This window comes from Nomia melanderi, chromosome 13 (genome assembly GCF_051020985.1).
Source record: "Nomia melanderi isolate GNS246 chromosome 13, iyNomMela1, whole genome shotgun sequence".
NCBI classification, from domain to species: domain Eukaryota; kingdom Metazoa; phylum Arthropoda; class Insecta; order Hymenoptera; family Halictidae; genus Nomia; species Nomia melanderi.
Genome location: NC_135011.1, coordinates 453,972 through 465,456, shown reverse-complemented (window position 1 = coordinate 465,456; position 11,485 = coordinate 453,972). Strand labels below are relative to the sequence as shown.

Here is an 11,485-nt window from a genome sequence, read left to right as displayed (position 1 = left end):
AGATTCTATGCTCTCCAAATTTTCATGTAATTCCAGTATACGTTCGTCATGCCAAAATGTTTGGACTTAATTTCCGGCGAAATTTAGAGTCACTGCATTCAGCGTTTGCCAAATTCATGCCGAAGAAACACCTCAGCGCGTGCGGCGGTTTGAAGTACATACGCGAACCTCTGCAACCGTTGAAACGATGTCCACGATGGGTTTGCGTGGAAGACGCAGTGAAAATTATAAATTCAGGTACTTATAGCGATTTCCAAAAACGTTGAGCAATTAAGAGTCATTGCGTGCGTCAGTTCACAGAGACTGAAATCAACAGAAGCTATCTTTATGCATTATGCATACACAGACGTGCGCTGACCATTTTGAATAATTTAAAATACATTGTTCGCTTGTAATACATTTCCGTGATTATTCATGGGACATTCTTCTTTCCAGAGCATTTGGTTTTCATACAAGGAGGTGCAGCGACGCCTAACGAATTGATACGTGCCATGACGGAGCATGGTGTCTGCAACAATCTCCGCGGGGTGCGATTGATTCACATGGGCCTCGAAGGAGACGCACCGTTCTCGAGTCCTGAATTTGAGAGTATGCTATTCCGCAATTGTTAACGGTCCTTCCATCCCCTGATACTAATACAACTGATCTTTTTCCAGAACACTTTAGATCCATAAGCTTTTACATTGGAGCGAACGTCAGGGAAGCCGTGAACGAAGGTCGTGCGGATTACATTCCAATATTCCTCCACGAAGTGCCGAAATTATTCTACGAGAAAAGAATCGTCCCGGACGTTGCACTGATACACGTCAGCGTGCCGGATGCGCGCGGCTTCTGTTCCCTGGGTGTGAGCGTGGACTGCACCCGAGCAGCTCTCAGTTCGGCCAAAGTGATAGTTGGTCAGTAATTAATCGTCGAATTCCGATGAACGGTAACACCCTTTAAGAAAATATTGGAATAAGAATTTCTTTGATGATTCGACGCAGCCCAGGTCAATGAACACATGCCGAGATCATTCGGGGACACTGTCATTCATTGTAGCCACATCGACTGGGCTGTGAAGTACGATTGCCCCTTGCCATGTGTGGCGAGTACTCCGCCGAATGAAATTGAGGCGGAGATTGGCAAGATCATAGCGCAAAGGCTGGTGGACGATGGGGCCACTTTGCAGCTCGGTATAGGCAACATCCCTGACGCTGTCCTCTGTTCTCTTGGAAACCACAAAGACCTCGGTGTTCACACGGAGATCATGGGCGACACGATGGTAGACCTCGCGGAACGTGGAAATATTACCAATAAAATGAAACCTAAGCACAGAGGACGCATGGTTAGTTCCTTGGCAATCGGTACCAAAAGGGTATACGACTTTGTGCATAATAATCCGTTCGTAGGTGCGTCTATCATGTTCCGCAGCCTTTGCACACGTTCCTCGTTCTATCTTGTAAATGATCTGGAATGCTTCGTTTCTACAGAAATGCTGACAATTAATTATGTAAACGATCCTCGGGTAATATCTCAACAACCGAAAATGACGGCTATTAATTCCTGCATAGAAATGGATATTACTGGCCAAATCTGTTCGGACAGTTTAGGGTGTAAGATGTACTCCGGTTTCGGCGGACAACTCGACTTCATTCGGGGCGCTGCATTGGGCCAAGACGGTCGGGGGAAAGCTGTGATCGCGTTTCCCTCGGTTACCAGCAAGGGCGAAAGTAAAATCCAGCCTGTACTTAAAGTTGGTATGGAATCAGAGAGAAGATATTTGTTGAAGTTGGTTCGTGTTCGTTGAATACTATGCTAATTGAATAATGTAATCGTTTATTGAATAGGTGGTGGAGTTGTAGTGACAAGAGCGCATGCACATTATATTGTAACAGAGCATGGGATAGCACAACTTTTTGGCAAGACGTTGCGTCAAAGAGCTAATGCGTTGATTCAGATTGCCCATCCCGACCACAGAGAGTGTCTCGAGAAGGCTGCATACGAAAGACTTAAAAGTAATCCAACAAAGTATTTATAGTTCGCATGTACAAACGTGTAAGCTGCACATTACAGGATGCATTGCCCAGAAACTAGATCTCACCGTTTCAATATTTCAAGTGTAAGTTGCTAAATTTTATTGCTATATAATTTGTAATGTAAAATGTTCTTTTATACTCTATTTAAGGAAACAGTTATACACGCATTTTGAATAATTTAATTTAAAAGACATGTATACAAAATAAATATGTACAAACATGGTAGAAGGTTTCACTTACATCGTACTCTTAGATTCTCTTAATCGAAATTTATGCCTTCGGGTAATGTCCCTTCTCGCCTCCTCTTTTCCACGTTTTCATAGTACTCGGAGAAATCAACGTAAGGTTTAATCCTAGCGTTTCTATCGGCCGGCTTCGCTCCGGGTGGGTACATGTCCGACGTTGACGTGTCGCTCGTCGATGCATCGAAATTCTCATCTGTAACTCCTGTACTCGAATAATCTTCGTTCTCTGACATCGTCGTTATCGAAGCAGTCTCAACGATTGGATTGAACCTGACTGACTGATTAGTTGGACTTTTTAAGGCGTGAGGAAGCGGGAAATTAAAATTTCGCACGAGAAGTGTTATATCGTCCCGTTTACCAGTAGTCAGTGTACTTTGAGAAGTACTCATATTAACGTCATGATGAATCCTTACAATTTTGTCCACGACGGCTTGAGCAACTCCAGTTAACGTAGATTGCACGCGAAACTGAAATTTGTTTCGTGAAACTTACTGTTAGATAATTGTTTAATTATGCATAATCATTTTATACCTGTTCAACTGCTATAAGTGCTAATTCTTTGTTGACTTGATCGGTACCGGTCGCTTCTTCCAATGATTTATAAAGACCACGGGACATTAATAATAAAAACCTGCACGACTCGTCGAGCTCTATTCCACCATGAATTTCAGGCTCGGCAATAATGGGCTCTGCCGTAGCAGTAGCTAATTCCTCGAATTCTCTGTATCCGCCTTTAACAAGGTAATTCCCAAGGCAACGTGTATTTTCTTGATTTCCAAGATGAGATCCTTTAATATAAATTCATGATAAGTATGAATTAATTAGAATATAAAGTAATACTTGAATTCTGTGTTATCAGTCACCTTGTCTTATGGAATCAATATCTAGTCCTAAGTGAGATAATCGTAATAATTCATCCTCGTTCCGTAAATCGTGATCAACGCTTAACTGTACAACCCTTAATACTTGATTACTGTCCGTTTTACATAATAAAGCTCTGCTATCACCGACATTTGCAACGTACAATCTTCCACCATATACAAGAGCTACAACTGCACTAGTTCCTGTTGATAGCTCACAATTTAATGAGTTCAATTTATCAACCTGTATAAATATATTCCTTGATTTGTTATCATCAAGAAGAAAATAAGATATGAATTCTACAATGTCTCCAAGGAAGCTTAATCAATAAATTGGACTAACCAAGTGGGGGAATTTTTGATAAGCTTCGTATGAATTTAAACCATCAGGTATATCGAACTGCAAGCTAGCACGTACAGCTAAAAGATCACCAATAGAATCTAGATATCCTCGTTCTACAGCTATAAATGCCTGCCTGAAAGAATAAAGAATAAATTAATAATCATCGAATATGAATATCTGTTTAGTTATTATTACAGATTTTTATATATTACCGTAGAACTTCTTTAATTTCCTCATCTGTTGATTTACCATTCAACTGACCCAGCAATATCTCTGCAGCCATTCTTTGCATAGCAAAGTTTGCTGCTTTGGTTCCTTCGTGTCCATCGAATACTCCATAAAGGAATGTTGAATCATCATAACGACAATGAAAGCTGCGATCTTCGAATGGGTGCTCCTCTTGTCTATATCCATCCTCGCGATAAATTTGATTTGTTGAAAATCCTACTCCTAAATAATATGCATATTCGAGTACTGTGCAATGTCAGAATAATAGACTCATACATTGCTGCTTTTTACTGTCTACTGATGATAACAATTTGGTAAACAAACAAAAATCATAATTATTTTCATTGATCTATAGCTTACAAAAGTACCAGTACAAATCATTTTCAACTCAGTGTTGTGTCGAAGTATTATACTATTATTATTGACAGAAAAAACTAGCAATGTGTATATGTTATTTTCTGGTCGCAATATAAACATTAGCATAATCCATTTTGAAGGTTATGTTTAACAGCATAGTAAACGGTTACGCACCAGATTGTTTGCAAACCGGCAAATCGTCCGTCCAACTGTATTGAGTATCCTGAAAAGGCATTAAATTAGGGCGTTCTGCCCTAGTCGGCATTATTAGAAATATAAATTAACTTGGACGATCAATTCAACTGATATAAAATATACAGACTTACGTTTGCAACATATCAATCGAGTATCGATTCACGTCAGCTGAACGTATCGAAAACTCTGTAACAATCGATTAAACTTAAATTTTGAATAGCTACCGCAAACTGCAAGATTTATCTATTCAATTTCTATACAGTATTCAGATTTTCTGTTACCGATTATAGTTACATGTACATTCTTAGGATGCAAATAAATGTCACACGAAATAAAATCCTCCGAAATTTCCACTTTTTCTTTCTACAAAATATGTTACTATACTATCAAAAACAAAAGCAATTCCTATCACAAATTCTTATCCTACCTGCCAAATTACATATGGTTTAGATGCTGTTAACAAAATAAAATTCTCGTAACTAATAAACTAACATAAAATTTACCATCATCGGATATGCATCTGTACATACGAATTATGGATCATTAATGTTATGAAATACTTGTAATATGAAGACCTGACAAATTACCTGCGAAACATTAACAAAATTAACGTTCATCATCGAAAAGTAACATTTAATCAGGTTATTATACATTACATTCTCATGTCCAAGTTCTATTTGCTAATAAATAATACTTTCTATTGTTATATTTACACCTTTGACAAATTGGACATACCGTAATAAATTATAACAAAGCATTTACCTCTTTGTAATTTTATAAAAATTTTGTAAAGTAAAAATGAGTCGACCTACGCGGGCCACCGGCGGTCTAACGAAGACGCAACAGCTTCGCGAAGCAAGGACAACTGCTTTAGTGAGAGAATTGCAACAAAAAGAAGAAGCAGCGGCAAGACATGCAGCAGATCCATTTAAGCCGCGTAAACGGATAACGCGTGAACCAAAAAGAGTAGACTTCCATAAACCAGGAATGACCAAAGCGATGATAGCTAGAATGAAACAAGCAGAAAAATTTAAACAAGATTACGAGCGCAGAACGCGGGGTGACCAAATGCCAAGAAGAACGCCTGCTCCAATAGGAGGTGATGCCAGGTCATGATAGTTATCAAACTTGATTTAAGCAAATGAGACCTGTCAGATAAATAAACACTATTGATTTCATTATTAAATAAACTAAAATATATCTATGATGTGTGATTTCTATTACCATTTGAAAAACAATTTTTAATTAGGTTGGGTAAAGAAAAAGCAATACCCACTGGAAGACCTCAGCCTTTAACTGTACCTCCAGCAAAACTAGGAGAAGCTGGGCCTAGTGGGATTCCTAGAAGGGATGGAATACCAAGACCAAAATCAAGATTACCCGAAGTATCTTTTTCCAGAAAGACTAATGAATTGGCCAAAATGATGAATGCCGATGTAATTAAAGCTGAACCAGTTGGCAAAGGTCCAATCAGCAATATTGTAATACCCCCTGGAACAGTGAATGATAATCGTACTACTATTATCACTGTGCCACAACCAGCAGATGCTGAGGCAAAATCAGCATCACAAATTGCAAATCGTTCTATTGTGGTGATCAGGTGAATCTGTCGTATTTTGCTTTATCTGCAATTCTGATACAAAACCTTTTCAACTTCTATAGCGAAACTCTTGATGACCAAGATGCTGCAGAAGCTGCAGCAGTACAAAATAAGCTAGAAGATTTACAACAAGCTAGACGAGACTTTGTCATGGCAGTGGCAAATGTTGGTGGTAATGCTGTTAACATTGCAGATGAAACTCCTCCTGATTTTGGCTCTTTCCTTGATCAATCGCCTCCTTTTCATCCTGCTCCTCCTCCTAGACAAATAATTAGGTAAAATTTAAAAGAAAAGTTTTGGTCTTCCTGCAGATAAAATTGATCATTTTATACGCTTAATGTATAGGATTCCTGATTTGGACAGTGAGGCTCTTCAACCTCAATATGGAAGGGATCATCCAGATGTTGTAGCTGCTCGTGAATTCTTACGAAAAACTAAAGAAAAAATGGAAGAAAAAATGGCAGACAAAAGATTACAAGAACAATTTGATAGAATAGCAGGTGAAGTCTTGGATGACTTGCACTTAGATGTTCCTTTTGAAGAGGAACTTTATGTGGATAGAGATATATCTTGGGAAGAAGACGAAGAACTAGGCACAGCTATACCTGTTCAATCAAAAGTTAAATCTCATGCAGTTCCTGTTCCACAACAACAACAGAGTTATAGACATGGGACATTTGACCCAGAAGAATTGGAAAGATTCTTTGATGTCGAACGTTATCCTCCTTGTCCAGTGTGTGGACCACCATCAGGCAGAGAAACATTACATCCTGATTTATGGGACTTAGAGGATCCATGGTATATGCCACCTGTACCAGACCTAATAGAATTCGATTTAATTGATCTTTGAATGGAATCCAAATTATTTAATATCACGCAAATAATTCCCTATAATGACTGTAAAATATTTAAGTCTAATTTAATTAACAAAATTTTATACTTGGTGAACGACAGTTATTCGCTGTTATACTTGGTCTATAATTGTTTTAAAGTTAATATAAAGAGAAACATGAAAATATTAATAATAAACGAACATAACACGATTTATAAATACCTTTCGTTCTTCGTTATTCGTATTTTCCCTGCATTGAGCGCGTTTAAAATCCACCGTCTATTTCTGATCGATATATATCGATTATCCTTGAAGTTATACTCGAGTCTTATACTAATTTGACTAACGTTGTAGATTGAGCATGCGAAAACTATGCGTATAACTAATCGAGAAATTAATTATGTATTTGTTCAGTTTTATTAATGAATATATTGTTCAATATAATATATTAAACGTTGAGAAGTTAAACCATTGTGCCTAATGTATGCATTAGTGATCGTGTGTGACGTTTCATTTAATTATAAGGCTTTAATGTCTTGTTTAATGAACAAACGTGTATACCAACTACAGACTAGTTTCATTTCAAATCATTACCCTGTATCTTCTATGAAATCAAGTTAAATGTAATCGTGAGTAAAATTTTTTTCATATAAGTATCGCTAGTATAATGGCGACACCCACGAATGGTAATGGTAACCTTATAGATGAATTCGAAGAAGCATTCCAGGTATAATATAAATACTATAATTTCTTTTTTAATCCATTAAGAAACAAGAAATTGTCTTGCATTGTATAAATGAATTTTATAAAAGAGGATTTAGAAATTAATGGTTCATCAAAAATCTATAAATGGTGCTGAATTTATTAGATTAGTAGTTAATATAAAATATTGCTTACAGCAATGTTTGAGTATATTAACAGAAAAGGACGAAGGATTAGGAAACAATGGGATCGGAATATCTGGTGGTTTGACTGTGGATAAGGAGGAAGCTCGAAGCGAAGTTGAACAAGTCACATTAAGATTCATAGATTTGGCAAGACAAATGGAAGCGTTTTTTCTGCAAAAGAGATTTTTATTATCTGCCTTGAAGCCAGAGCTGGTAGCGAAAGAAGATCTTCATGATCTTAGAATAGAATTAGCACGTAAAGATGATCTTATAAAAAGACATTATGATAAGATTGCTGTATGGCAGAATTTGTTAGCAGATTTGCAAGGCTGGGCCAAATCACCAGTCCAGGGCCCAGCACCTAATGGTAAGAATTGTCAAAGATCATAAGACATTAAGACACATATTAATTTTTTATATGCTATAGGTTTACCAAACGGTACACAAAGCGGGCAAAATCAACAAACTACTAATGGAGGAGGGAATGCAACAATGCAACAGCAGCAACAGATATTGCAACATCAACAACAACTCCAACAGCAACAGCAATTGCAACATCAAATGCAACACCAAATGCAACACCAAATGCAGCAACAACAGCTTCATCAGCAACAGGTATTTAAATAATACCATTACAAGAAATGCTGAAACCTTTGTACTCAGGCAGCTGTTTGAAATTACTGTCGGAAAAAACTTTCTTTAATGTGACAAACAAAATTTCCAAACTGCAGAGGAGAGAAAATTGTATATTTATAGAAAGTTTATTTTGTTATGATGATCATAAGTAAAGAGTAACATTTCGGATCATTATTTTTTAATATTTATGTCGTTTTAGTTGTAAATTAAGATTCACTGATAATGTAAATTATTGAGAATTTCTTTATACCAAGTATCGTTGCACCATATAGTTATTTGTATCAAAAGATTATTTATACTTGCTAGAAAATACTCTCATTCTGATTGAACCGGTATATTTATTGTTATTAGGTTTCTCATATTCTTTGTTACAATTTAAAAATGAATACCATTGTTGAATGATTTTATACGTCTGCCTGCGTGTACGCATGTGAGTGTGAATGTACAAGATGTATATAAATAGATGGAATTATTAAGAGATCTTTCGCGATCGAAAAAATTCATCAGAATCATAGAAACTATTTTTGCTCTTTTTTCTTATAATAATAACTATTTAAAATGTAAAATTATTCAGTCCTATTGCACAAAAGGAATGTATACCATATAGTATTGCATATAATCAGTGCCTTACGTAATTCCTATCCACAGAAGTGTAACATACGAAAAGATAAAGAACTAAAGTGCTTCTATTAGCATTTGCGATTACATAGAATTATAAAAGCATGAGTTTCATTTATGAAGAAAAGAAAGTATCAAATGTATATACTTATGTGAATATATTATAAAATGGTGCCAAAATTATTAATATTAGAGTGCATACAAATGTTTAGCCAAAAACTGCTATAATAAATCTGATAACGGCAATAATAAGAGAGCAGATAAACATATATTAGTTTCCTTAAAGTTAATAATGTACCTAATGATCCTTATTAGATAGAAATTATAATATAGAAACAGGAACTAATATTTGAAACCTAATGTGACTTCTCTTATGTATATATGTATATTTATATATATATACATACATACATACATACACATACATATATATCTTTCATATTTTTCATATCATAAATTTCTTTGCATTACATATTATAAATTGTTAAAGGAACAAGATATTTCTCAGTACTTATAAGCTTTCTCGTTTATAATGTGATAAATATCTTCTGCATGCAAACATGTATGCATGTATATTGTACCAGTGTACAAGCCCCTTCAAATGCATACCTTTTATATTCAGATTCATTATATTCAGAATATCGTACTGATATCTTATTCACGATAAACCGTAAAATAATTACATGACAAATTTGTTTCATAATTACTGTGCTTATTCTTCTGTACTTCATATATTAATACAAGTTTTCCTCACATAAATGTTTAGAAATCATATTGAACAAAAACACATTGCAGCCATTCATTGAAATGAGAAACTGCAGGAAAAGAAAAACGTACACCATTTCACTTGTGTTGTCTTTACATGCAACTAGATGTTTGCAGAATAAATCTCTGTTCATGGTAAAACAACATTGTGCTTTCTTTCATTTCCCTCGCCTATCTAATTACTATTCCTGTCACCCTATTGACTTATAATGATCAAAACACTACTTTTATCTTCATTCTCAAATCTGCATACTTGAATATACGTACATCTCTACGATACTTCAGAATTCTCGATGGACGAATAATGTGTCAGCACTACTTTGGATACGTAAAAATCCTTACGTTTCGTTTAACATTAGTTTACGTAGCTTCATGAAATATTTAATAAATTGTACAAATTGCTCTCTGTAGTTAAATCAGTGTCATAGGATTTTTGGCCTAATATTGCAGGTGCAGCAAGGCTCGGGTGCTCCTCCAACATCTGGCCTTCAAGGAGTTGGAGTCTCGGTTGGACAACAGGGCATGTTCATGGCACAAGGAGGTGTAGGTGTAGCTGGCGCAAGAGCTGGATTCCCTGTTGGAGGTGTAGGAAGTAGTGCTCTTCAGGGTCCGTTAGCTTTCCTGGAGAAGACAACGAGCAATATAGGAATGCCAGAAAAGCGGAGTTGACGCGGACGGGGGAGGGGCCGGGGTCGGGGTCGAGGAAGAGGCAGAGGAAAAGGACGAAGCGCAGGAGGAAGTTTACCTCCGCCTCCACCGCTCCTCGACACTTCGGACCCGTCGTCGTATGCTGCTGCTGCCGCAGTCGCAGCTGCTGCGGCAGCGCCCCTTCCCTCTCCACAGCAGCAGCCTCCACCGTCTTGTACATGAACGAATATTTGCAGGAAATCATTTGTACTGTGAAATACTGTTCCTACGCCTGAAACCATTGTGACCGCAGACTTTCGTTTCGTTTGAATTTATGCTAGGAAGCACTAATGAAGGTATCTCTGCGTTGAAAACTTCTGTGCGTCTCCCATTATTCTCAAACTGTTCATGGTGTCTAGCTCGAAGATGTTTGTCGGTGGATGAAATCTTTCATTTATTTTGTTTAGCTAAGTTTTTATTTATTTCAAATGACTTCTCGCCAACGGTTTTGCTTATTTTACTCTTTATTTATGCTCAAGCGATTAGCAACCTTTGGTATTTTTTTAATTAGTAAAGTTCAAATGCAATTTTACTTACAATGGTTCTTTTAGAGGCTCATCCCTTTCGACTTAGAGATGCCGATATCAGTACTGTTCAGCATTGGAAGCATTAACGCGAGCTTCGTTAACTTAATTTTAAGATTTTGTTGCAATCGTTTTGTGACGAACGTGTGCGAGGAAGCGTGACGAAAGAGATATGTACTATTAATTGTACCGGAGAATTGAAATTTTCATTAGGAAGATATTAGTTACATAGTAGCAATTTTATTGGATTGTTTAAATATAAATACGAATGTAAAATATCGTTATGAACATTTTTCTTGTTTATAATTGCTGTAATTATTTATTTAAATATACTTTGCATTAGTTTCCGCAATGCAGTAACTCGTAAGACTATGTAAAATACGATGTGCCCGTGGTACGGATTAACCGGTAAGATTCTTTTTAAGAGAATTAGCACTGTACATAACAAAATTGCGTGGTGAAAAGAAAAAAAAACAAATAGTAACATAAATTTTCACATGTACATAGAATTAGAGACACGATTTTCCATACAATAAATCTTGTATTTTATTATATTAAGTTCGAATAATTGTTAGTACTTTTACAAGTCGTATGTAACGTTTACACAATGTTGATCAAACCTATCGGATGTATTTCAGATACGAGAAGAATAAAATAAAAATTGCCCAAATAACGACATACCTCCCATAATCG

The 11,485-nt window shown here is 36.4% G+C and overlaps 4 protein-coding genes across 8 annotated transcripts; 3 read left to right on the top strand and 1 right to left on the bottom strand.

Annotated features, from left to right (window-relative positions):
* Positions 1-56: 56 nt before the first annotated feature.
* Positions 57-2,243, top strand: LOC116431402 (succinyl-CoA:acetate/propanoyl-CoA:succinate CoA transferase). Of its 2 annotated transcripts, XM_031986757.2 has the most exons (6): positions 57-237; positions 436-588; positions 657-896; positions 984-1,388; positions 1,470-1,736; positions 1,827-2,243. In XM_031986757.2, exons 1-6 carry the CDS (start codon positions 57-59, stop codon positions 2,015-2,017), a joined length of 1,437 nt encoding a protein of 478 aa, XP_031842617.1. In that variant the 3' UTR covers positions 2,018-2,243. The 2 variants fall into 2 exon arrangements, with proteins under 2 accessions (XP_031842617.1, XP_031842616.1); XM_031986756.2 differs by having other exon boundaries at positions 984-1,736.
* LOC116431405 (TGF-beta-activated kinase 1 and MAP3K7-binding protein 1) lies at positions 1,156-6,981 on the bottom strand. Of its 4 annotated transcripts, XM_031986765.2 has the most exons (8): positions 6,898-6,981; positions 4,375-4,429; positions 4,223-4,297; positions 3,676-3,913; positions 3,464-3,596; positions 3,124-3,364; positions 2,792-3,048; positions 2,245-2,727 (listed from the first exon to the last, which is right to left on the bottom strand). In XM_031986765.2, exons 3-8 carry the CDS (start codon positions 4,281-4,283, stop codon positions 2,275-2,277), a joined length of 1,383 nt encoding a protein of 460 aa, XP_031842625.1. In that variant the 5' UTR covers positions 4,284-4,297; positions 4,375-4,429; positions 6,898-6,981; the 3' UTR covers positions 2,245-2,274. The 4 variants fall into 4 exon arrangements, with proteins under 4 accessions (XP_031842621.1, XP_031842625.1, XP_031842623.1 ...); XM_031986761.2 differs by lacking the exons at positions 4,375-4,429; positions 6,898-6,981 and adding an exon at positions 1,156-1,304 and having other exon boundaries at positions 2,256-2,727; positions 4,223-4,368; XM_031986763.2 differs by lacking the exon at positions 6,898-6,981 and having other exon boundaries at positions 4,223-4,302.
* Positions 4,705-6,737, top strand: LOC116431412 (uncharacterized). The gene is made up of 5 exons (XM_076373123.1): positions 4,705-4,884; positions 5,037-5,352; positions 5,493-5,843; positions 5,906-6,051; positions 6,176-6,737. Exons 2-5 carry the CDS (start codon positions 5,042-5,044, stop codon positions 6,691-6,693), a joined length of 1,326 nt encoding a protein of 441 aa, XP_076229238.1. The 5' UTR covers positions 4,705-4,884; positions 5,037-5,041; the 3' UTR covers positions 6,694-6,737.
* Positions 6,982-7,001: 20 nt separating the features above from the next.
* On the top strand, positions 7,002-11,344 carry MED28 (mediator complex subunit 28). The gene is made up of 4 exons (XM_031986778.2): positions 7,002-7,402; positions 7,575-7,929; positions 7,990-8,177; positions 10,032-11,344. The coding sequence occupies exons 1-4, from the start codon at positions 7,343-7,345 to the stop codon at positions 10,248-10,250; spliced, it is 822 nt and encodes a 273-aa protein (XP_031842638.1). The 5' UTR covers positions 7,002-7,342; the 3' UTR covers positions 10,251-11,344.
* The last annotated feature ends 141 nt before the right edge of the window (positions 11,345-11,485 follow it).